Source organism: Cynoglossus semilaevis, chromosome 9 (assembly GCF_000523025.1).
Source record: "Cynoglossus semilaevis isolate Cse_v1.0 chromosome 9, Cse_v1.0, whole genome shotgun sequence".
Taxonomy (NCBI): domain Eukaryota; kingdom Metazoa; phylum Chordata; class Actinopteri; order Pleuronectiformes; family Cynoglossidae; genus Cynoglossus; species Cynoglossus semilaevis.
The window spans coordinates 7,128,226-7,148,785 of NC_024315.1; the positions used below are offsets into that span (position 1 = coordinate 7,128,226).

At 42.0% G+C, this 20,560-nt stretch overlaps 2 protein-coding genes and 1 long non-coding RNA gene across 6 annotated transcripts in view; 1 reads left to right on the forward strand and 2 right to left on the reverse strand.

Annotated features, from left to right (window-relative positions):
- The window catches only part of LOC103383668 (LIM and calponin homology domains-containing protein 1-like), a 30,010-nt gene extending 15,411 nt beyond the window's left edge, over positions 1-14,599 (reverse strand). For 2 of the 4 annotated variants that reach the window (XM_025058516.1, XM_025058517.1), the window contains exons 1-9: positions 13,850-14,596; positions 6,805-6,875; positions 6,618-6,687; positions 6,417-6,523; positions 6,306-6,336; positions 6,059-6,169; positions 5,193-5,371; positions 5,048-5,118; positions 4,241-4,442 (exon numbers count right to left, since the gene is read on the reverse strand). In XM_025058516.1, coding sequence (XP_024914284.1) covers positions 4,241-4,442; positions 5,048-5,118; positions 5,193-5,371; positions 6,059-6,169; positions 6,306-6,336; positions 6,417-6,523; positions 6,618-6,687; positions 6,805-6,875; positions 13,850-13,960 — 953 coding nt within the window. In that variant the 5' untranslated portion in view covers positions 13,961-14,596. Of the gene's footprint in view, positions 1-4,240; positions 4,443-5,047; positions 5,119-5,192; positions 5,372-6,058; positions 6,170-6,305; positions 6,337-6,416; positions 6,524-6,617; positions 6,688-6,804; positions 6,876-13,849 lie in introns of all 4 variants that reach the window. The other 2 variants (XM_025058515.1, XM_017035333.2) reach the window with 2 other exon arrangements.
- Positions 14,178-15,372, forward strand: LOC107989053 (uncharacterized). Its single transcript, XR_001760580.2, has 2 exons — positions 14,178-14,300; positions 14,844-15,372. It is a non-coding gene; the product is annotated as an uncharacterized LOC107989053 (long non-coding RNA).
- Positions 15,267-19,168, reverse strand: uchl1 (ubiquitin carboxyl-terminal esterase L1 (ubiquitin thiolesterase)). The gene is made up of 9 exons (XM_008316844.3): positions 19,013-19,168; positions 18,909-18,920; positions 18,381-18,509; positions 17,742-17,883; positions 17,391-17,476; positions 16,933-16,980; positions 16,687-16,756; positions 16,554-16,612; positions 15,267-16,195 (listed from the first exon to the last, which is right to left on the reverse strand). The coding sequence occupies exons 1-9, from the start codon at positions 19,043-19,045 to the stop codon at positions 16,112-16,114; spliced, it is 663 nt and encodes a 220-aa protein (XP_008315066.1). The 5' UTR covers positions 19,046-19,168; the 3' UTR covers positions 15,267-16,111.
- Positions 19,169-20,560: the final 1,392 nt, after the last annotated feature.

Below are 20,560 nucleotides of genomic sequence, written 5' to 3' on the forward strand. Positions count from 1 at the left end.
CTGACGTTCAGTCTCTGGCTCCTGTCCACCTGCACCTGCTTCTTGCTCCGCGGCGCAGCATCAACAGAGTCCACGCTCTGCGTGCTGTGCCTGGAGGCGGGCGGAGGCAGGAAATGGTTGTAAGTCACTGCAGCGCTGCTTTGTTTATGGAAAACTCCCGTCCTCCTCGCCATCATATCGTCTTTCTGAAGATCAGGGATCCTCTCCTGTTCGTCCTCCTCGTCCTCCTCCTCCTCTGTTCTGCCTTCGTACTGAGCCAGACGGGCATCCAGCTCAGCGTTAGAGGTGACAAACTCTGGGCTCCACGGTCGGTGCTCAGCCGGAGGAGACACACTTTGATGGTGGTCGGCTCCGTCGACATAACTGTGAGAGCATCACATCGTGTTCAAACAGCACGACAGAGGAACGTCTAAAACTCCAAAATGCTTCGGCACAATCATGCAGATGAGCAGGCTGGGAAAAGTCGGTTACAAGAAAAGTGAATTTGAACTTTAGTGACCCAGTATTTGGGAAACTCCTATGTTAACAGCAGATCTGCTGCAAGTAGCTCCTCCAGGTATCAAACCCCAGCCCCTCTGCTTCTGAGGCAGGCGTACTAACCACTACACTATGGAAGGGTCTTCCAATGCCTTCACTCGTTTCTTTAAAGGAACAGTGGACACCATGCAAATGTGTTTAGTTTCAGAAAACAAAGCGTGCCGTCAGTAATCACAGCAGAAATGTCAACGATATCGATTCTGAGCGACACAGAACCTCCTGACAGGGAGGTTCTGCTGCTCCTCCTCTTCCTAAATGTGTGAGAGTCTATAGTGTTTTCTATACATTGAGGTTTCTACCTAAGAACTCACAAAGTTTCCTAAGAAGTATCTGGTCTTAGAATCGTGTGTGTGTGTCCATTTCTTTTACTACTATTACTAACGTAGAGGAATAGCAGCACAGAACTCCAAAAAGTGCATCCAAGCCTCCTGCTCTACTCATTCAAATGTGCTCAAGCCATCCAACTGGACTGGAATGCCACTGAAGAACGACTGGCACTTCCTTCAGTGGAGTCCACTGTGATGCACGCGTCATTGGTTTTCCAGCCACTCCAGTCTACACTTGGCCTGGTCCGTACCTGCGTTCCCGCTCAGAAAGCTGGGAGCCCAGGCCAATGGTAGGCATGGCTACGGTTGCCTTGGAAAGGAGTCGTCTTAGCAACTCCCTGGGCTCCCCTTCACAGGATGGGACCGTGTCTACTGGCTGCCCCATCTCAGTCACGCCCCCAAAGGTCACTACTTTGCTGTGACCTCGTCCTGCCTTTGCTGTTCCGCTGAAAGGACTCCCATAAGTTTTCTCCAAACAAGCCTGACACACGGGTGCCGGGTTAGCCTCACTGTAGATGGAACAACCTCACAGATGAACAAGCGCACAACGACAACAACGACAACAACAACGGCACTGTGATACGACAGTAACAACAACAACAACAACAGCCAGGGAAAGAACAAGGGGGAGAAGATATTCATGAACAACAAAGAGTCAGACAAAGGAAGGATGAGGTGGAAATGATGTCACAGGTCAGAGAGGAAGTGGAAATGGATGAGCACAACAGGCTAGAAGTCCCGGTGTGTGTGTGTGTGTGTGTGACGCTACACTTAATCCCAACACATGCAAATTCACACACACATGGCCGTCTCTTTAGCCGCTCTATAGGTAGCCACATATTCCTGTCGACGGCTGATCCTCTGGGAAAAACAAAAAACTCTTTCTCCTGTCTAATGACATCAGCGCACAGAGAGAGACAGAAACAAAGGCTGAGGCAGCGCAACAGTGCCAACAGTGGCCTCTTTTCTTGTTTGTCCTCTCTCTCTCCCTCTCTCTCCCTCTCTAAAACACACACACACACACACTCTAACACACCACAGCCAGTTCCCTATTTCCCATTCTTTGCCCATCAAAGAAGACTGAAGAGGAGTGAAGTCAGAACAGTAATGAGGAGAATGAAGAAGCACATGAAGAGACCATGAGACTGGACCACACCAGGGCTGTTAAAGGAATGTCTGTGTGTGTATCTTTGGATACATCTGACCTAGTCTTATGTCACAAAAAGAAAAAAAAACACAATTTTATATAAATGTAAAATCTTGTTAACTTATCTGGCTTGTTTTTGTGAAGTTTCTTATGCAGGAAGACTGAAAAAACTGTGGAGAAAAACTGACATCCTAACTGAAGAGACAGACCAGCTCCAGTATTTGACCAGCGGTCAGTGATTTTTACCAGTGGTCATCTGGTGGAACCTTGTCATAATCCTCATGTATGTTCTTAGTTCTGTCTGCTTCAACGCTTTCCAGTTCATCACATATTTTCTTTGAATCTCTACCTAAATAAAATAAAGACGGCCCTCGATAGCAGCGAGTAAACAAATAAAAATACTAATTCTTACTGAATATTTGTAGAAAACTGTATCAGGATTTAGTGAGATGTATGAGATACAAACTGAGGTACAGGTTTACTTCACTACATCTCAGCAAACATTTGGTTTTTTACTCTCTGTCGTGATCGACTCCAAACAGGAGCGAATGCTGCTGACTCACACCTACGCAGCACATTTTTTCTTGTCATCTTTCACACACACTCACACACACACACACACATTCACAGCCACAACAAACTGCACATTTGACACACAGCAGCATGTACTGTGTGTCCTCTGTACTGCACGTGTGTGTGTGTGTGTGTGGCACCTGGGGTCAGTCATCTTCAGCCTCTCCCACTTCTTCACGTCGGCCTGGCTCATAGAGGCCGAAACAAAACTCAAGGGTCCGTCCCGTTGAGGGAAGGTCCTACTCTGAGCCCGTCTCCGAGCCAGGTCGTCCTTCTGCTTGTTAGGCACGACCTGAACCTCTCTCTCCTGCTCCCCCTCCTCTTCCTCCTCCTCACCCTGCTCTCCACAAGGAGCGGAGTTCAGGAACGGGTTGTGTCTGCGCGTTATGATGTCGGGAGGCGCTTCCTTCTCACTGTCCAATCAGAGGGCCGGTACGGCGGCAATGCACACGTCAGAGTGAAGCACACACATTAGACCACAGGTGAGCAGTGACAGCGACAGTGGGAGAGTGAAAAAAGTGTGATTAGACGTGAGTTAGAGAACAGAAGTAGAGAAGCACACACAGGCTCTGAGCCGACCTGCTCTCCTTCTCCTGGAGAGTCTGCTGAGAGGCCCGGCGAATGCCCTCCCAGCGCTCTCTGTCTCTGTCGCTGCACACGGGCGCCGGCACAAACTGGTGCACCTTGGGAGCCACAGAGCCCTGATGAGTCCGTCTGGAAGCCAGGTCGTCCTTCTGAACATCTGGAACTTTCCGTTCCGCTGCCTCCTCCTCGGCGTCGGAGGAGGAGTCCCAGGCGTTTTTCTGAGAGTTTAAAAACGAGTTATCTCTGCGAAGGATGATGCTTGGCGACGGGGACCTGTTCCTAACTTCCTGTTCCTCCACTTTGGGTCGGCTGGAGTTGGAGACAGCAGTACGGTCAATTCAGAGATGAGTGGAAGTCCAATTTGTCCAACAGTGAGCAGAGACAACGTGCAGCATTCAGACTTTGCGTGTTATCAGATCCTGTTCATTAGTCGAACTTCAAACGATGCTTCAGTGAAGAATGATGTCACACATTCCGACAAACGCACTCACTCGAGCAGGAAGCAAACCTTATGAACTAAAGTCTCTTCTGCTGTGAGAAAATGACATAAATCAAATGTCTCTCTCTCTCTCTCTCTCTCACCAAAACCCACAACAAGCAAGCAAGCAATTAGTCGCTTTACAAATCAGTCTCCAGCTTCACACCGCAACCCAACGACCACCATCACAGCGTTTCATTAGTGAACAGGACGGTAACCACATGAGCCAACCACAACCAGGACACAGGTCACATGACCGCCTCGTCTGACCTGCTGTAGCGAACGGCAGCAGGCAGCACTTTGATTCCTGCCTTCTCCAACTTCTGCAGCCTCCTCTGCTCTAACACCTCCTGCGACACTCTCTCCTCCTCCTCCTCCTCCTTTGGTTTTTCCTCATTTTTGTCAAAGGCCCAAGTGACAGTCTTCAGAGTTTTGTTGTGTGATTCGTTTTTTTTCTCCTGTTTGACGCAGTCTTGGCCCAGACTGAGGGACATTGTGTAAGTGCAGTGACAGATTAGGGACGCCGACCTTTATTTTCTTTAGCGTTTCCTTTAACCCATTAATCACATGAACATGCCCCCACTGATGCGTTACCTTCTCTGCTCGCCCTCCTCTGTTTGGGGTTTCCGACGTGGAGCTGGCATGTAGCCGCTAGCGTTGGTACGATTGGGAAGGAACTGGTTGAACGGAACTGAGCTCCTGGACTCGACGCTGACCGTCCGCCTGGCTGACATGTCATCTTTACGTACATCAGGCTTCCTGTGGGGGGCATCAACCTCTGAGTCGCTGCCTCGCCCTGAGAAAGAGCAAAAATGTAAGGCTAAAAATATTTCAGGTGTTTTTGTATTTAGTGGCAGAAAATAAAAAATAAATGAACTGGGATGAGAAACCTAAAACCTATTCTCTGACTGTTGGCCTGGTGAACAGAGGTTGTGTTACCAGGTGATGGATTTCTAACTGGTCCTGAATGGTTTGTAACATCACTGTGCAGAGAGACACACACAGCAGTGAGACTCTGTCCTCTGACCATCTTTCCTGTTCAATATCCTTGTTGTGACCTTCGGGAAATAAAGGGAATTAGTCTCTTCCTGAAATAGTATTTTTCTTGTCACCCTGCTGCACTCACTGAGTCAAAACTAAAACACAAACAGGATGCCTGTGTCTCTCCAACACACACAGCTGTTGTCCTGAGCCCTGTCCTTAACTCCACGGTGATACTGAACAGAAGCAGGACTATTTTTGGTGAAGAGGATTAGTGTTTCTCTTCAAAAGGATGCTTAAAAACTGTTTCATCGCTCTCCTTTGACATTTGTGTTTCATCACATCGATCCAAACACCGACGGTGATGATCGGTGATGGCTTCGTATGTAAAGCAAGGGAAATAGTTTTATAAAAACCAACCGTCACTGTTGCCCCGACAAACCACATCAGGAGACGGACTGTGCTGTGAGCGGGAGCCGAAAGAATCCAGACTGTTCGAAACAGGAAGACGTGATGAAAATGTTAGTTTTGAGCACATTTAAATACCTGTGTTTTTCTGCGAGACCTTTTTGTGGTGGTTTTTCTGTACGAGCGTGTGTTGACAGATGTCTCCCACCTGTCCAAGGAGTTGTCCCGAGTGTGTTGAGGTGGAGAAAGAGACTCACTTCTCTCAGAGTCCCAGCAGTCGTAGCCACTGTCTCTGACGCTGCGCTTCTGAGGACTCTCACCTCCCTCGTCACTCTCCTACGGACGAGAGCGTCCAAATGTGAATGTGATTGAAAAGTCATTCAAATGCTGTCGTTTTTTAACATTTTTACCAACTAGTGATCAAGAAGTCAACAACACTACTACCTAGAAACCAAGGAAACAATATCAATATTCAACCCTAAAAACCGAAGGTCTGCACGGACATAGAACATATAAATATGTAAAAAAAAAAACTAAAACTAATTTATAAAAATATGTAATATATATATTTATATACCAGATTTGACAAAACTAAATGCTCCTTTATTAGGAGATATATGGCTTGTCTTTTCTATTGAGTATATAAAGATCGCCTGCTCTATAAGCAATACTTTATTCAGATAGATTTTTTTGCTGTCTGGTTGTTGTTTGTCCCTAATGATATTTAATAGTAAGATGTTATGGTACCAGGGTTAACATAAGGTCAGGGGAGATTTACTGCCGCGGGGTCTTGGGAATGGGAAAAATCTCCTGACCCCAGGCAGGAATGACTTCCTGTGGCTCTGTGTGCTGCAGAGAGGGACATCAATCAATCTTTAGCCGACTAATAAGTCGGTGTAGGTTTTGTCTTCTTTGTCTCGTGCCTTTAAGCAATGACATGAAACATAAAATCCACCCCGCAGCCTCTCTCTGCTCTGTCATTAGTTATTCTGAGTCTCCCATCCTCTGTGCTGCGTCACTCACTATCTTCATTTGAGACAGAAGTCCTTCAAACTCCTTCAGGTTGAGAGTCGGACCAGAGAAGGAGGCACAGCAGCTGGCAGCCTTCCCCAGCCAGAACACCGTGTTCAGCACCTGAGAGACGAGATGCTGGGCTTAGTCAATGTGACCACAAGTGAACGAGACTAAAAAAACGCCCTCAGACAATACTCACGTTCTTTAGTGGCCTTCAAGAGAAAGAGACTAAAAAACTCCCTCAGACAATACTCACGTTCTTTAGTTTGCGGTTACAGTCGGAGTCCCTGGTGAGAGACAGGTGTGTTACAGTCAAGTGATTATTGGTCAAACAATCAACACATGAACTAACAGTTCTACTATTTACTTCAGATTAGCTCGTATAGACGTGTCCTGTAAGTCCCCGGGGTCAAACAGTTGGGAGCCCTTCAGGCCCAGCTCCTCACAGCCCCGCAGGAAGACTGACAGGTTGTCCTGGAAACAGCAGGGGACCAGAGACAGACCGTTTATCACATTGACCAACTAGGGGCTTTTTAGCTGAGTGTCATTCTGGAGAGTGTCTTCTTACCAGACCAGCGATGGGGGTGGGCAGTCTGTTGATCTTCTTGACCAGGCCTGGTTTGATTGCACTCAGCAGCCTGGGTTGGAGGAGGGGGAGAAGCAGAGATTTACTCATGAGTCCCCTGGGATTTCTCTGTATATTACCCCATCTTCAGACATCAAAAAAAAGAAATGTCATGATGTCAAGGGCTTACTCGCATAACAGGATGCCGTTCTCCAGCGCGCTGCGGAAGTCCTTTTCTCCAAAGCTCTTCCCTGTTACCGCCTTAGGACGAGGGACAGGAAGAGACAGATGTTAAGGAAGTGGACTGGGACAGACGGCCTGTTTTTAGTGTAAATAATTAACAGCTATTTTAATTATTAATTTTGATTTTATATTTTAGGTATATACAATATTTATTACTATATTAATAATTTAAAAAGAACAATCAAAACAGATTAATTTTGCTGCTCAGGTTTTTTTCTCCATGTGCTGCAACTCACAGTAAATCTTAGTTCTGATGTGACTTAAAATTATTTATAACCAGTCTGTGTTTTTTAAACCATTTAAAGCAAAGTTACTTTAAATTTGACAGAATGGAAACAAAGATATTAAAATAAATTTTGTCCTCAGCAGAACTTGGTTTTACAGGACTTTAAACAGAATGGGAACAAAGATATTAAATTTGTCCTCAGCAGAACTTGGTTTTACACAAGACTGGAATCAAAAGAAAAATAAATGCTGAGTGGTGCACACTGTACTTTTCTGCCCTATTATTGGATTATACACTTGAAAAATATGCTGCATATGAGGGCGAGAGAAGAGAGAGAGAGTGTGAGGGACAGTGAGAATTTTTAAACCAAATATGTTTAATACCAAAAAATCTTGGTAAAACTACAGGAAGGAATGCAGACTCTACAGGATGAGACTCATAAATAAAATCCCTGGTGTCAGTGATTGTACATAAATGTATGTTTAACTCTGCGTCTTGGCCCTTTAACTGACATCCTGGCCAGGATTCTCCCCATCTCACACTTAGTGCCAGCTGGGACCGACTCCAGTTTCACCCCATGCACTCAAAGGATAAATAACCATGATTGAATATCAAGTAAATACCAATCTCTAGTGTAGGGTTATAACTATCAATCATTCAATAGTCTACCAGTCAGATGGATTATAATTGTATCAGTGGAAGTTGTTATTAGCCCCATAAATACAGAACATCGGTCTGTTTACCTTCATAGAGAAAAAATAATAATATTAAAAAATAAGAAAGAATAATATTAAAATTAGTAAATAAATCTCACAAATCTCAAAAGACACAAAAGAGTATTACAATACTTCATCACTGATCAATGCAAACCTGCTTTGGACAAACACAGTATACTCATTCCCTGTCATTGTACGTCACGGTGGTCTTCCCTGGTACTGAACTCTTTCACCTCTGTCACCTTGACATTCTTGAGTAAAAACTAAATAACTTATTACCTTGAGTTCTTAGTTTGTTTCCCCTGAAAGTGTTGACTAAACCTAATCCTCACCCTCACCCTCACCCCAACCCTCACCCTTGAAGATCCATGATGCAGTTGTAACCTTAATCCTCTCCCAGCAGGGGGTCAGGAAGCTTGACATGAGCTGGAGACATGCTTCATGTCACTCCCTCCCCCTCACTCTTACTACTTTCTGGATTTGCCGTGCAACCGACAACCATTTCCGAATGACAAGAAGGAGAGGTTTGACTGACACAATAATCCAGATTAAAATAGCACAGATTACTGCCACCCTCCAAACTGTTGATGACACGTTCTGGTCACATCCATCCATCCATCCATCCATCTCTCTCTGACAGGAGTAATCCTGTGACTAACTGTCTCTGGTGCCGTTGATTCTCACGGACTACGCTGCGTTGCTGTCGACCACCTTCTACTTCAGGTGGATATAAACACAATCACAGATACACAAACACAAACGCACACTGCACAGCAGCAGCTGTGAAAACAGTCTATTGTATTTGGGTTCAAAAGTGATAACCAGATGTTTCCCGTTGGCTTTACCTCCTTTTCGTGTCCATCATTCTGCCATTTCTCTGCCTGGCTAACCAAAACACAGACAAAGACAGCGACAGACGGGGGGAGGGAGGGAGGAAGAGGAGGAGAAAGATGTCGTGTTTGTTAAGGTTTGACTTCAAGCCTTTAAAATATTTACACCTTCAACATGCATAATTTACCCTGTAAGGTCAGATCAGTATTAAAGAAAGAAGTTTGTTTGTTTTGCTGCGTCAGCAGCATGTGAGACGGGAGGACAGACGGGTGAGTCGGTGCTAAAACCAAAATTACAGACAGACTGTTGCTTTGTCGGTGCTACAACCAAAATTACAGACAGACTGTTGCTTTTTAGCTCCATACAAAATTAGAGAAGACTTTCACAACATTTTTTTTGTGTGTTAGGAAAGACTGGCTCTGACTGTGTGTGCTTGTGTAAAAAAATGAGCAGTCGTGTCTGCCATGAAAATCAAACCGTAGACCTCTGGAGCCTGCCACAGCCTCCAGTGGAAATCTGACCCCGGCTTGCTCCCTCTCACTCAGCGGTGGACGGCTCTGCTCAGTCTGGATGAATGGCAGCAGCAGCTACAATTTAAATCCTGTTGTGTGTATACGTGTGAAGCACAGAGGAGACGGAGCGGTAGGCCAAAGTGCCCTTTACCTCTGCCAAAAAAGACGGAAAGACTGAGAGGGAAGGGAAACAAACACATGAGGGTAGAGAAATGTCCTCATGGCATTGTTAAAAAAAATCACTGATGCCCTGGAACAACTGTCAAAACTGATTTATTTGCAGCCGTTTTTCTAGATGTGGTCATTGTTATAATTGATTGGCGCCAGGGGCATTGAGAGTGCATCTCTGTGATTGGTTCCTTTTCTTCAGTACTTTATTAATCCCCAATGGGAAATTACACTCTACATTTAACCCACCCACTCCTTCACCACCAGCACTGTGGAGCAGTGGGCTGTACTTTTTCAGTGTGTCTCAGAGGGCAGACTTTATTGTTGCTTGCTCAACACACCACAGTCCTGCATGGGCTCAGTCTTGAACCAGCATTCTGCCGATTGCAACAGCAATCCTCCGAACACTTGGCAAATAAAAGGCGTTCTTTTAAAAACGAGAGAATTATGCTTCTCTTAGGGTTTTATTTTGATCTTCTATCATTTCTAAAGCTAGAACCTCAGCTGAGATTTCTTTTTCCTCTTCTTTGCTCCACGTTGGTGCCTCCTCTGTTAATCTCTCCTTGGTTTTAATCAGGAACTTCTCAGAAATGGTTCTTCTTGAAGATGACGTCTTTTCTTTTTTCAGTGTGTTTGGTTGGTGTCAAGGTTGCTGTGGATACAGCTATCCTGAATCTCCAAAGCTGCTGTGTACTCAGAAACAGGATCCACCTCCAGTTTGGGAAATTTGTCTGACAACGAGATTAGACACTGCCGTCATTATCAATCTACTCTAGCTTCTATTCTAGTGGGGAGTGTTCTATTTAACCAAATATTTCAACACAAGGTTTTCAACACAACACATAACAGTAATTCATGTCCCTTTTTAAGCTATTATGTCATCAAGCACACTACTGTCCAGAAGCTAGACAACCAAATGAGGACAAGACAAAAAGTATGAGATTTATGTGACGAGATAAAGACATAATCCAGATGCGTCACAGATGTGAGGGTCAGATTAATCTGCTCTGAACAATTAACCAGAGTAGACAGAGAGGAAAAGACAGAGAGCTGATAACTGCCAGGAACAAGAGAACAGTGTTATTGGACCAAACAGAGCTATTTAAGTTTGATGAATAACAATATCAAGAGGTAGACGTACCAAACAGTACAGTCGCACTCAGCACAAACTTCACAGAGTTCCAGAGTAATTCCCAAAATATTTTTAAGTACTCCCTAGAAATGGAGCTAGGTTGAGCACTCATGTAAATAGATATTTCATCATAGCAGGAGCAAAATCTTGCAATAGTTGCAGACTCGTAAGATGGAATACTTGTATTTGGGGGAGTCTACTGTATGTTCTACGACATAACTTTCAGTGTTGAATCTCTAGCAGGAGAGATTCAATGTCTGATGTCTGACTGAGAAAGATAGCAGGATTCTCCCTTGTTCATGTCTGATGTCTGACTGAGAAATATAACATTAACAGTAGGATTCATAAGTCGCCCCGTATCTACTTCAAACTGAATTTTTGAATCATTGAATGTGACCTTTGTCAAACTGAATTTTTGATCATTGAATGTGACCTTTGTTCCCGACGTTCCAACAGCAGTCCAAACGTCAGATGATGACAGCCCTAGCATGCTAACAAAAACACACACTTTCGCTCCGGCTGACACAGCTGGCTGTCTGAGAACACTGGAGTTAATCTGCTCAGAGCAACTGTGACATCAGGCATGTAGCACATAAGGACACACACACACACACACATGTTCAGTCACATGTGATTCCTAGTTCATTCGACCCTTAGCCTCGCCATGTGCACAGTGTTGGTGACAGAAGAGGTCGACTGACGCTAAAGTTAACTTTGTTGTCCAATGTCACAGCGAGCAGCTTCTAGACACCTCGCAAAGTGTGCGTCAAATCTGGGACACTTAAGTCCATCTGTCTCAACTATAAACAGATTTATAAAAATCCTATCTGTGCCAGCATCACTTCCCGTCCAGCTCATGTGGATGACGGTTTGAAACTACTGTTCTACTGACCCCCTGGAAACAGTGATACCTGAGATCCTGCCAATGTTGTGTTCCCATAGTGACCACCGTCACCCAACTGGGGTGTGTCTGCAGAGAGCATACGCTTTGCATACTCCTACTCATTACAAACACACACACACACACAGAGATAACTTGCTGCTGGGGGCAGAGGGTGCCATGGTTAACCCTGAATCATGCCCACCTGTGAGGGCATATAAATACACCACTGGAAATAGAGTCGGCATGACCGGCCCTAAAATAACTGCAGGATGAGGAGGCAGGCAGATGAAAACTCACAACGACACAGCACCAAACCACAGGAGAGATTACAGTAGGATAAATATACTCAACCATGTACCACTCTCTACTGTAATGGTGATATACTGACGCTGAACTGCCTGTAAGAAAGTGTGGACGTACCTGGACTACGGAGGCAACGAAAGACTGGGGCAAAATATTAAATAATTCATGTGTGGAGGGAAGGCCTGTCAACATTTTATTAAGAAATATTTATTTAAGTGCAAGTTTTGAGACTGCGAAAATGCAATAAACCAAATATAAAATTTGAATCATTTTATTGGACATTGCTACATTGTCCTCTGTCCCTTGTTGCTGTAACAAAAGAATTTCCCCACCTCTACGGTAGGGCAAATAAATGTCATTCACCAACTCTGTGAAGCTAAATTTCAGTATATTTTTTGCAAATTATTCTTAAAGGTTTCCTTTATTAATTCATCCATCATTTGGACCAGTACTTATCTAGATTAATCATGATTAATCGTGACTAATTATGTTCATGACGAATTATAATTGATCATGAATAATCCGTACATTCCTGTTGAATCATATTTTTATGTTTTATTGAATCACGTCTTTCACTCATGTTCAACTGTACTTAAGTTTATCATTAATGGACACTAGCTTCATGGTTTGGGAGGATAACTGACAAAGGATTTTCAGCCAAACAGAACTCATGTAATGTAAACTGCGAGCTTGTTTGTCTAATCGTGCCATTCTCTCGGGAATGAAATACAGCTTATCCCCTACGCCACTTCTCACACGTTGTTGTCACCGCAGTACTTCTTCCTCGAAAATACTTCTTCGTCAGTTGCTCCTCCTGCTCGGTGAAAGCCTGCGTAGTCGGTAACTTAGAATGACTAAAATCTCCACACAGCACATTGTGTGGGTTGAACAGTGACCCTAAAGCTTTCACAGTCCTGCAGTGTTTGGCTCCACTTGCATTTGCTGGATTTAATGTAGGACAGCGTAGGCCCAGAACTGCCTGAGGGAAAAATTACTCCTAATCATGGTCGGTACAGTATATCTGCTTTGTATTAACTCATAGGAAACTACAGTGGACTGGACCATTATAGGAGAAATCATGGACTGCTAATAATAGTTGTATAAGTGGCACCGATTACGAAATATAAAAGTTAAAAAAATAAACTAAGTAATTAAAGTAATTCAAAATTTTTAAAAAACTAAGTAATTAAAGTAATTCAAAATCAAAATATTTCGGCAGTAATTTAAAACCCTTACTTCTCCATTCTATTTCTTTAGCTGTCAGAGACTAAGTTTGACACTTACAGAATCAGCCACACTGGAAGTAAAAAATATTTACCTTCCAAAACTAGCAAGGCACTTTCCAGCATTTCAGCGTCAGGCTCTTTGCATTTCTTTGAAATGTTGAAGTAAAATCAGAACCCAGACAAATCCGGGATAATTATGCAAAGTCCTCACATACAGTATAAACAAGCAGGTGACCTAGCAGTGACGCAACAGCTAACAACTCCACCACCAAGATTTTGTATAGCAAACTCATGTCATCAACTGTTGCTACCAGAGGTGGACTTCTTTCGGGAAGGGAACCGAAGGCCTTAGGCCCCAAACCAGTTTTTAATTTACTCAGAATTAACTCACTCAGTGTGAAACCTGAACCTGTTTAATTAAACACAATGCTTATGTACTTGCAGGAATTGAAGAAAGACTCACACCGAGGTCTTCTTCAACAGATTTCTCATTTTTTAACGTTTTTATAGCCATCTGCTGCCACCTAGTGGAAAGCATGTAATTGTTCTGCCTTTAATATTGCATTAAAGAACAAAACTAATCATTTGCAATAAATAAGTAATCGTTTTCAGACAAATTAGGTGAAATTCTATATTTTTTTCAATCAACTGATGACCTCTCATGAATCTCAAGTGGGGGGGCAGAGAACATTATTAATGTTACACAAACATATTTACTCGGTTGGTTGCAGCACGCTCCCATATTAATTTAATTTATTATGGTTCAGGTCTTGTGGTGAAATGTGACACAGAACCAGAGTTTAGCGTGAGAACTTTGAACACGCATGTAGTACGGTTCTTTTGCGGTAACACGACACTGCATCGTCCCCCAACAGGTGACGGTGCAGCCGCTGTGCTGCCGCGGGATTGTGTATTTATATCCTCGGCCTCAGACTGTGGCAGGGTGACCCATTTCTGTCCTGCTTTAATACCAGGCCAACTTCAACGACACTCACCTCTATCCATTTCTGTGCCTCCTTACAGGCTGGTTCGGGATGACTCGGCTCCTGCGACTCGTCCCGCGCCGGAGTGCTCGGGACTTTTAAATCCGCAACGGGACTGGCCATCTTCCTGCAGCTCGGGTATCCAAGGACCACAGCCACGGGATGAAAACAGCTTGGTTCAAATGTGCGGTGGTGTTTGTGTTGCTCCTCTTCTCTCCACCTCCTGCAGGGTCTGTCAGTCCGTTATCCTCCTCCTCCTCCTCCTCAGGCTTGGCGCTCAGTCACTCAGCTCCTCACCCACTCACTCCGCAGTGAGTCCCCTGCTCACACTATAGCGCAGAAAAGGAGAAAAACGACGCCGAAACACGAACCATCCGCTAAATATAACGATTCAGCTGCGGATGAACCGAGGCTGACGCCGCCGCTGCTGCCGCTCGTGGTGTAATGTTGTTGCTGGTGACTGGTGAGTCTGCAGCTGCCGCTGGCGCGCATTTCAGGACACGTGAACGCGCAGGCAGGAATCTGTCCGGGGGAGGTCGACAGAGGGGGACAGAGAGACAAAGAGGGAGAGGGGGCAGAATGGGGGTTGTTTCAGTTTTTTTTTTACTTTACAGTGAACTATGACTACTGGCTTTTTAAAGAAAAAAAATATCAACGAGAGCTAATTATTTATTAGCAGGAACTCTGCTGGAACTTCTACCCCCTCGTCTGTGGCAATATACTGTATCCTTCATTTCCGAAGGGAACCCCCGAGGGATTAATAAAGTTCTATTTATACAATTATTTTTCCAAAAAATATTACAGTTTTTAATCAAATATGTCTGAGAAATTTCATGGTCAAATCTTGCATTTTGATAATTTTATTGTTTGTTTTGTGTCATTTATTATGATGAAAAAAGTTGCTTTATGAGAAGAGTTCAATTAAAAAAAACTTTTTAAATATATATTACATAAAAATATTTGTTCTCTATTAACCGTTTCCTGGATCTTTTCTGGTCCAAAACAGGTACATTTTCCAGGACTTTCTGGCTCCAACAGGACATATGAGACAAGCCTCTAAACCAGGGTTGCAGGCAGCACTGACCGAGCCTGAGGATCTTTTACTGTATCTTTAAGGATGGTTGCCATAGAGACCCAGGAATCTGGCCAACTATCCCAGGAAGAGTTTTGGACCACTGCAAAGGATCTTGCTTCCTGTAACACAGGAAACTACATAAAAGAGGATTATGGATATTTGCTGAGTATGGTGCATTTATTGGTACTATGTAGTGCAGAGGCTCTAAAGATACTGTATTTATTCATGTTTCCTAACAAGTCCTGGACCAAAATTCACATGGACTCTCCAAAAACTGTGTCAGAGTTGAAGGTTTTCTTGCATATTTCTTTGAAAAGTTTACAGTTGGCAACTGTAGAAAGAAGCATAATCTCATTTAACATGTTTAACTGTGCTTTATTCAATATCAGCAGGGTTAGAAACGGAACAATACTTGGAAAGTGCACAAATGTAAACAGCTTCAAACACAGCTTAAACCTTTCGAGCTAATCACCCTGCACTGCTTAACGACCACGTTCATTTGGTGGTTTTGCTTTTACTGTGCCAAACTTGGACTTCTAATATGAGCATTAGGACACATTCACAGAAAACTTCAAATAAAGTGCATTCAAAAATGTTTTAAAGCGTAAACCTTCCACACATGGTGAATATCACATCACTAAAATGTTCAGAGGTTACCAAAGAACACATTGCAGAAGGTTACGTGTCAGCTCTGAACAATGGTCAAATTATTCCTACAAATGCATTTGGGCTTCTCTCAGGAATGTCAGCCTTTTATTCTCTACCACACAGCTCTTGATGGCATTCAGGACTTAACTAGTACAATCCATTGAAAATGCATTTTTTTGGCTCTTCTTTCTCAAATTTATGGAAAAAGAAAAATATATTAAGTGTCGACTAAGAGGTAGACGTAAAAAGCACACAAGAAGGAGCAAACAAATGAATACAGACACAGGAACACTGGCAAAATCTGGTCTGAGTTAACAACTGTTAAGAACATCACAGCAAAATATTCAGACCAGACTGTATTTATCAGCAGAACTTCATATTTTGGATTGATTGAGTGTGCTAGTCATAAAGAATGCTTTGTTCATGGGGTGAGAGTGTAGTGTGTGGAAACAGCATGTGCTTAGTGTCTGCAGATGTACTGTGTGTGCACAGGTCATTGTGGGTGACTACTGATTACGTTTGCAATGTTTGGATGAGTTAATGCCACATGTCTAGCTGTGACACAGAGCCACTGCAGAGAAACGAACTTCACCCTGCTCCCTTTCCATAAAGCCACGGCAAACTTTGGCCGCATCCTGAAGAGGAACAAGACAAGGAAAAGATTTAAGAAATAATTTTATGTTGATAAGGTAGAACAGAACAAATGTTATTTCCAAATATAGGTTAAATACAACTGACAATTTGATGAAAAAAAAAAATCACAGTTACAGGTAATTACTTTTAAAGATGTCACTATGTGTTTGATAGAATGGTAGTTTTTCTACACAAAGGCAAATATGGCTTTCCAGTGTATTATCATATTTCATTTACATTAAACAGTGCCCTCTTGTGGCTACTTCCTGAAGCCAAAAAGCTCAAAAGCCTCTATACAAGATCTTTTTTCAATATTTAGCAAAACAAACAAACTTAAGTAAAGCCAATGGTTTTACATACCAAAATGAAGCCTTCAACACTGGTGACTCCTTGTTTCAGTGGCCCATTCACTCTTCCATCTTAAGGGGAAAAAAAGCTCTAAAACTCTGCTGAATTTAAATAAACACTCTGTGTTGTACCTAGAAATACTTACCAAGTTCATAAAGTTGTCCATTTGCATTGATAAAAGTTACAAAGTGAAAGTTGACTTCGCCAGCATCCGGCTGTGAAAGTTTAGATGCGTTTGAATAAATTAGAATTTTAATTAGCAAACACAATTTAAATATAAACACAAACAGGTATACTGTATTAAACAATTTCAGGATGTTCAGGGTTATCGAGCAGCTTTGCATTGAAAATGTCTGTTAACAATGAAAGCATGCATATGTTTGCATCTTACCCTGCACTGGCCCTGAGCAGCGACCTCATTGTGAGCCCCACAGATTGCCTACACAGCACAAATTTAGCATCACACTACAGTGTAAACTGTAATTCAGAAATGAAAACATGATCAAAGTAGTTAACTATTTATAAAATTTAAAGTTTACCTGCATGCAAATGCAACAAAAACAAAAAAAAATATTGCAAGGGAACCAGTTGGACTCAGAAACAGTTCTCTAAATCACTTGCTTCAAAAGCATTGCTGTCAAACGGCCCTTATAAAGAACAGCATTTAGTGGTGTTTGTCGCCCCCTCGTGGATGAATTGAGCACCTCCTTTTAATGGCTGAAGGACTCGACTTGATGGGGGGTTTGTTCACTTTATAATATGTTATATTTCTTATTTATAATTTGTTTTCCACTAATTATGTATTAAATAGAGGCAAAGTGACTGTTAAATAAACAAAAAAAAATTAACCTGGTTCTTTTCCAGATGCTTGGCACGGTCATCAGCTGACATGTTTGCAGTCTCATCTAGAAATGCTTTCAAGTCAGAGCCAGAATCTAAAAAGACCGTGAAACAGTGAAAGCAATATATTATTAGCAAACTAATATCATACTTGAAAATAAAATCGTACTATATTCTCTATCTTTCTATCCCAAAGTGTTTTATATTATTTTAATATAACTCTATATAATGCTATACTAAAATACTGCTGATAACAATGACTTGTACATGTCTTATCTGGTGTCTATAAAGTAGGCCATGTACATCATTACTGTTAATGTTCAGGTTATATTGTTCCAGTATCTTTTCACTCTCACTCACCAAAAGTCAATTTTCCTTGATTATTGGCCACAGCATGCAGCAGTGCAATGGTGCCACAGGAATTATCAATTGTCTGCTTCAGGAAATAAACACCAGTATCCCCAGCATCTCCACCACCCTGCTGCTTTCTAAATGATTCATGCTGTCATATACACACAATAAAAGAGAGAAAACATAATCAATTCAGCGATCATCCATGAGAGAAAACACTTACTAGAAAATGTATCCATAAGGAACCCTTTATCTCTATTTTTTAGACATGAGTCAAATTTCTGAGCTGCCCAACTTCAGTGTCATGTTTCATGACCTAGCAGGGACAATCAATTCCATTGTAAATGACATTGGAACTACATAATGTAACATAATAATAAGACATATTATTAGTATTAAAGTATTATGGTTAACTTCTGGAAAGGTTAAGTTTTCAAAAAAAATTGTCAACTCATTCCAGTTACATACAAACAGTTGCATAACGTTTAAGGAAAAGCATCTGCTGAATCACTGATCCACAGTCACTGATCCATCCCAATGCCCTCCCTGTATCCCAGTCTCACACCACCCTCTCCCAGACATCCTGTATGACCCCACCCTCTGATACCACTAAACATCACCGCAGCCGCCTGCTCAGTATTGAACTACCTGTGGTGTCAGTGGAAAGAGAAGCATCAGGGCACAGCACTCTTTCGGTAGGGTTTTGAGCTGCTCAGCCTCCAGACCCAGAACGTCCACGAAGCGCCAGGTTTTACCTACGCCTAGTTTGTCCATCATCTGAAACACAAAACACAATGCTTTAAATTGATATCAAACAGTTAAGTTGACATCATCACAACGGTCTTCATGAGAAAAGATGCTGCGTTGTACTGTTCCAGCCTGACCACACCCTTTCAGCCCACACACTAGGCTGCGCGTGGAAGGATGCTGTAGCTAATCATGTCAAGATTTTTCATGTCATATTAGATCGATTACATTGTGATATTTTGTGTTTACCTTAAACAACTGATAAGCGAGTTATTTATTTAGGCTGCTACTTACTGGCTAAATGTTGTCGTAGTGACAGTGACCACGCAGCAAGGCGTAACAGACCACGGCACCAGCTAATGAGTTTAAAACTTACCCGACCGTTATAATTATCTTTAAGCGGCCATTTGCCAAACGTTTGGCACTCACCTTATTCAACATCTGGAACGACAAAAGGAAGAAAATAGTTGTTTAACCACCAGTGAAAACGTTATGTTACGATCTTCAAAGTTAGCATGCGGTATTTTGTTTACCTCAGGGTTGATTTCCATTGCGGCCAACTCCATTTTGACAAGTTTTGAATTTGCAGAGTGACTCGACAAGTTTAAACCGTCTTCTTGGTTCTTGTTGGCGCCGTTAGCTGAAGTCACACAAGGTGCACTTTAAACCGTCCGGTCATACCATTTTACCCCAGACGGGGGTGTGCTACGATCAAATTACTAATGTTGCACAGACTAAACACTGTTTTGGAAATATGTATTCTGGTATTCTTACTCAAAGCCTAACCTGCTACATGAATTGTGGAATAATTCAACAATCTAATTAAAAAAAAAGAAAATGTATTTTCAGTTTCACCCCTAAAGTTGAGATAATTTAAGCTCCCTGCTCTCACTGAGATTTGATCTTGCACTTTCTAGAAGATAAGGGGAAATTGTTCACTTGTAAAACAGTTACAAAAACAGTCCTAAGATAAATAATTGTAATTATAATTGTAATGCAGATGGTAGTTTCATTTGTATATATATATACACGGCATTTTGTTAAATAATTTGTGGCTTTCTTAAGTACTCCACTGAAGAACCTCATGTTTTATAATACATATAAAATCTCCTGTCATGATTTATTACGTTTATATTTCCTTTGAATTTAATTGTAAATAAAATGACATTTTTTGCCATTAAATAAAATTATATGTTTCCAATACCATGAACTCTGAATAATGAAAATTCTAATATACATCCAGTGAAAAGTAGAATAATCTCTGGCAGGCATCCATTTATAAGAAAAGCCAGCAAAGCACTTTCAGTCTACTTCTGTGGTTTCACATAGATAGTTACTATGTCTACATTCTACATTTCATAGTTACCATGAATAAAGTATATAATGCAACTTGACATGTTTTATTTAGTTATAAGTACAATTTTCTTCTTTCACTCCTGACTTCTGGTTTTAATCATCTATCAAACTTTAAGGGATTAAAGGGAGAAAGGGGGGGAGATATATCAATAATTTTGGTGTTGACTATTTTAGGAATTTTAAAATACAGTTACTAGAGTAAAAACGTGTTTTCCTAAATGTGTATAAAATTGGATTAACACCAATAAAATGTCCTATAAAGGATAAGAAAAACACGTGGAAGTATTACAGAACTATTGGCACAACTCCAAAATTCTTAACACGCCAAAGCAAGCAGCTGAAGAAGAGCAGGCATTCATGACAGAAACAATTGAACTTTTCTGACAAGCTTTATTGAATACCTGCTCAACAATGTATTTTTGCTCATTCAACTATATTGTCATTTTTTCCATACCTTGTTTAAGGTGTCATATAACCTTTTTTTGGTGCCGTGGTCTTTATTCATAACAGTAATAAATGTTATCCAAAGTGTTTGGAATAAGAATTTGTATGAGGGTCACCCATGTGGTGGTCGAAAATTACAAGAAAATAGTCGTAAATTCATAAAAATTAAGATGTGAATTTTATCAGAATAAAGTCGTAAAGTCGAGAAAAAGTGATACTTTATTTTAGAAATAAGTGGTTTGTTTTTAAATATTAAGTCTCAATAGGGCGGAACAAGTAGG

Coding starts and splice junctions, on each gene's coding strand:
- uchl1 (XM_008316844.3), bottom strand. CDS start 19,045: ATGGAGTTGGCCGCAATGGAAATCAACCCTGAG. Junction 16,613..16,686: donor TGGACAACTTTATGAACTTG/GTAAGTATTTCT, acceptor TTTCCCCTTAAG/ATGGAAGAGTGAATGGGCCA. Junction 16,196..16,553: donor GTGTTGAAGGCTTCATTTTG/GTATGTAAAACC, acceptor GTTCCTCTTCAG/GATGCGGCCAAAGTTTGCCG.